At 44.5% G+C, this 5,000-nt stretch overlaps 1 protein-coding gene across 1 annotated transcript in view; it reads left to right on the top strand.

Moving 5' to 3' along the window:
• Positions 1 to 5,000, top strand: part of LOC101858115 (oxysterol-binding protein-related protein 6) — a gene marked incomplete in the record, with an annotated part of 164,943 nt that overhangs the window by 119,498 nt on the left and 40,445 nt on the right. The window contains 1 exon segment of the mRNA XM_035970632.1: positions 623 to 676. Coding sequence (XP_035826525.1) covers positions 623 to 676 — 54 coding nt within the window.

Raw genomic sequence — 5,000 nt, forward strand, 5'->3', positions numbered from 1 at the left:
TCTCTCTCTCTATCTCTCCCCCCCCTCTCTCTCTCTCTCTCTCTCTGTCTCTCTCTCTCTCTCTCTCTCTCTGTCTCTCTCTCTCTCTCTGAACAAAGAATATAACAATAATTACATAAATAAATGAATAAATCCAATGAATGAATGAATGAATGAATGAATGAATGAATGAATGAATGAATGAATGAAAAGTCGGCTGTATCACTGATTAGCATTTTTCTTTTAGCAGGTCAACATCTCTGCTTTTCACGTGTCTCTGCAGTGGCGTCGGTAGCCTAGTGGTTAGGCTACCTGACTCGTAATCTTGAGATTGCGGGTTCGGAGGTTCGAGCCTCAGCTCGGTCCGACGTTGTGTCCTTGGGAAAGGCACTTTACACGAACTTCCCACGTGGCTCGGTCCTATCGGAGACTGACGTTAAACTAGGAGGTCCCGCCCTTTAAATAACCTAATAATGTTGATAGGGGCGTTAAGCCCATACCATTTCACCATTTTCACGTGTCTCTGCAGTTTCATGATCATGGAATGGTCCGTTTCTTTTCCTCCCCGATACTGGTGCTGTCCCAGACATCCAATTGTATTTACATATTTTTCTTTTCTCTATTTTTTTCTCCAATTTCACAGCGGTTCTTCGTGCTGGAGAGAGGGATTCTGACCTACGCCAAGTCCAGTGCCGATGTAAGTGCATGTATCATTTTGTTGTGTCCGTTTATGTTATTCTTGAGATGGTGAGCCCTTCGCTTGTCCAAAAGTCCATCGGACTTGGGACTGTTTCTTTTTGATCCCTGTGTTTTTTCTTTCTTTTCTATCCCTATGTTTTTTCTTTCTGTTCTATCCCTTTGTTTTTTCTTTCTGCCTGTCTTACTATATTTCTCTGCACCTGATGGATGTTATTGTGATTATCTGCTTCTCTTGTAGTAATTGGTTGTTTTTCGTCCAAGGACCAAAGTACAAGCAGTCATGTCGTTTTCTGTATGTCTTTGAGCTCATTGTTTGTTTGGTTTTTTATATACGTGTTGTTTCTGTCTATCAGTCTTGCGTGGGTGGTTGGCGGGTGCTCTGGTGTGGTTTGCTTCTTATGTTTTTTCAAACATCTATCTTCTTTATCTCCCCTCCTTCTTTTTTGTGTTTGTTACTCTCTTGTAACACCTGTAGTGTCTTTAGGCCATACCCAAAGGGGGGACATTTCTCGTTCATGCACAGCGGAATTGTAAATGCGCTGATTCATCATGTCACGTTTTAACTGTACCTGATCTATAACAGGGAATTGCTGCTTTTTCTTTCCTAATCCTTACTATTGTCATTTGCCTCTACGTCTTTTGTATGTTTGTCACACTCTTGTGACCCGCTATTTCCGGGGTGCCTTGATAGTCAAAGCAGACTTTGTCCTGTTGAAGCTAGAGAGGTGAGCAGAGTAAGTCAGATTCCATGTAAAGACTTCTCTGTTGACACCCTCCCCTTGGCGCTCATATGGCCTTATGCAGTTGCGAGCGCCGTAAAACCTCTACTGAAACAAATAATATAACGTTCTGAGTGTTTGTATCTTGACGTAGCTTGGTGAAGCACTTGGGATGCTGGCTTGGTCGGCCGGGGGACCAAAGCTCCACATAGTCTTTTTAAAGGAAGTTTGAGGGTGGTTGGCGAGTGCTCAGGTGTGGTTTGCTTCTTCTTTCCTATCAAACATCTATCGTCCTTATCTCTCCTCCTTCTTTATGTTTGTTGTTACCATTTTGTAACTCCTCTAATCTTCTGGTCCTAATTTGATCGTATGCAATTGCGAGCGCCGTAAAACCTCTACTAAAACTAAACTAAAAGGAAGTTTTAGTATCCCTCTCATACTGGGAAAGACCTACAATCTGGAATTATGTGGCTTTTAACATCTATTTCAACACGATAACATTTTTTTAATGGGAAAAGGATGTTGACTTTCGTGCTATATTTGGGATCAAACTTATTCGTTACAGAACATTGAACTCCCCAAAGATTAGCGAAGATTGCCAGTTACAGGATTCCAACAAAAGTCACCCGCATGGCTATCCAGTATCACAGCTACTACTAATGTTACAGTGCTCTGTGAGAGTGGTATATAATACTGCAGCCAACTCCCTCCAATACCAATGTGTTGAAAAAGGGAGGGTCAGACCCCCCCCCCCCCCCCGCCCACCCCCACGCACACACACACTCAGACGCACACACTCACACACACAGACGCGCACACACATTTTTTCATTATAGGGGGTGCTCACCAGCGAGAGCGGATAGGGTCGGGTCGAATCGGGTCGTTTATTAGTGTTTTCAGTGCACACTATAACCCCGCCGCCATTGTACCCGACGACCTGGAAGCTGAAGTAGAAAAACTTTTAAACTCAATGGCTTCCAGGGCTCCTTTCCGCAGTTCCCTGTTGCAGTGTGATTGGCTGCAAATCACCCAATTGCGCGATTCGCAGGCCTGAAAACAAATGCGGGGTTGCAGTGCGCACTGAAACCTCCAGAAAACGACCCGACCCGACGACTCGGCCAGATCTGCTCTCGCTAGTGGGCACCCCCTATCTCCAATACCAAACTGTGTTGAAAAAGGGAGGGTCAGAATACACCCCCCACCCCGCCCACCCCCACGCACACACACACTCAGACGCACACACTCACACACACAGACGCGCACTCACTTTTTCCCTTTCATCCCACTCCATCCAATACCGAACTGTGTTAAAAAAAGGGAGGGCCAGAGTTACAAACTTTCGCCTGATGCCAAGCTACACGTCATGTCATGGAGATAGCGGCCTCACCCAACTGCCGACTCATCGCCAGCAGTGTAGCCAACAGTGTAGCCAACAGTGTAGCCAACAGTGTAGCCAACAGTGTAGCCAACACATTGTAGCCAACAGTGTAGCCAACAGTGTAGCCAACATTGTAGCCAACACATTGTAGCCAACAGTGTAGCCAACAGTGTAGCCAACAGTGTAGCCAACACATTGTAGCCAACAGTTTAGCCAACAGTGTAGCCAACACATTGTAGCCAACAGTGTAGCCAACAGTGTAGCCAACACATTGTAGCCAACACATTGTAGCCAACAGTGTAGCCAACACATTGTAGCCAACAGTGTAGCCAACAGTGTAGCCAACACAGTGTAGCCAACAGTGTAGTCCTGCACCAGTGACAGCTCGCCACCTCAGAATTACAACGTTCTATCTGACATATTTGGCCGTTTTGAGTTACTAAGACCATGAGATCAGAAACTAAATGTTCTCTCTGCTCTATCAAAATTGTAAGGTTATTCGGAGCCATTATCAAGATATTCAAAGGACTGCATTAAAAAAACAAAAACAGCTTGACATGTTGTGAAACTCAAAATCTTTGACGTCGTATTTCTGAAAACTAGGTACTGAGCAGATATAACTTTGTAATTCTGAGGTAGCGAGCTTCCTTGTGACAGCTGATCGTCAAAAAAACACTCATCGATAGCAGCTAGCCGTGCCTGTATCATTGAGGGATCATATTTGCACATTTTGTAATCCATCTCACTCTGGTATATATAGCTGGCTGTATCATCGCCCCAGGCTGTATTTGCTTGTGTACTTAATGTGCACGGCCTGTTGTAATATGTTTTTGTTTTTAAAGGAACGTCGACAGAACTGGTGCTGTTTTCTGTTTAGTTTTGCTCAGGCAAGCTGGTGTACTCACTTACTTACTCTCTCCCTATACCGCCAGGTACATAAGGCTGAGAGCAGTCGACGCCACGCTTACTTACCCCTACTGGCCACGTTCTCTAATTTCGGCACATCCAGGCCCTGGGTGATTGCCTTATCCCTTATTGTGCCTCTATAGTTTCCAGTTGGTTTTCCTCGGTTGTTTTTTGCCAGTTGGTCTCCAATACAATGTTTGATAGGGCAATCTTGTCTTTAACATTCTTAGAACATGTCCTAAATAACTCCATCTTGTCATTTTAAGTTTTAGTAGAGGTTTTACGGCACTTGCAACTGCTCAAGATCATATGAGCGCCATGTCTTTTTTATGGTTGTGTTGATATCTTCAATTCCAGATCTTTCCAACACTTCATTATTCGTAATAAAGTTATAATTCACGCTGGTTTTGTAGTCACCTTTTTCTTGTGGAATAGAGACAGTATAAAACAGTCGTTCAATCGTTTAAAACGGGATGTCCATTTGGGGATCGGGTCAGGTCAGGTCGATTTTCTGGCCAGATTTAGGGAGCAAAGCGGCTATCGTGGCACAAGCCCATCGCACCCGACTCGTCGCCTCAAAAAACGGACGCGTTTGTTTTCAGGCGACGAGTCGGGCGATCATCCCGACCTGGCCCGATCCCATCCGCAATGGACACCCCGTATAACACCTTGAAGACGTAGCGAACACATTAATGTCCCATTACGGACAGAGCAAAGGCAACTTTTGGGTAGATGTCGAATCATCATACATAAAACAGAAACGGTAGCTTGCCTATTTCACAGTGTGCGATGGGAAACCTGCTAAGGGTCTTGAACATCTAGCTCTCACTGACAAAATTGAGGGCAAGCGAGGCAGGGGTAGGCCCAGTACAACATACTTAGGGAACCTAAACAATTGGGTAACAGGGACAGATCAGGGAAACGTAGCTTTTCTGAGAGCATCCGAGCAAATGAATGAATGGAAAATCATGATCGTCGATGTCTGTCGCAGATCTGGCACTGGATGATGATGATGTACTGTTGCACGTCTTTTAACGTTTCAAAGAAAGGAAACAAAATCGAAAAATGTGTTTGATTAACGAAGTCACACCCCAAAACAACACAGCCTTTTGCATTGTCGATTGAACAGAATGCATATGCCCAATGACTTAATTTTTTTTTAAATTATTTTTTTTCTTGGGGGGTGGGGGGGAGGGGTGCATTAAAACAATGAGTAATCCGCACTGACGCTTTTTTATGTGTTTAAAAGGTGCTCAGAATTGAAGTGCTGCAGGAAGCCAATTCACGTCTACAGGGGATGGTATTTTCAGCTCACTCAT

Source organism: Aplysia californica, unplaced genomic scaffold (assembly GCF_000002075.1).
Source record: "Aplysia californica isolate F4 #8 unplaced genomic scaffold, AplCal3.0 scaffold00297, whole genome shotgun sequence".
Classification (NCBI taxonomy): domain Eukaryota; kingdom Metazoa; phylum Mollusca; class Gastropoda; order Aplysiida; family Aplysiidae; genus Aplysia; species Aplysia californica.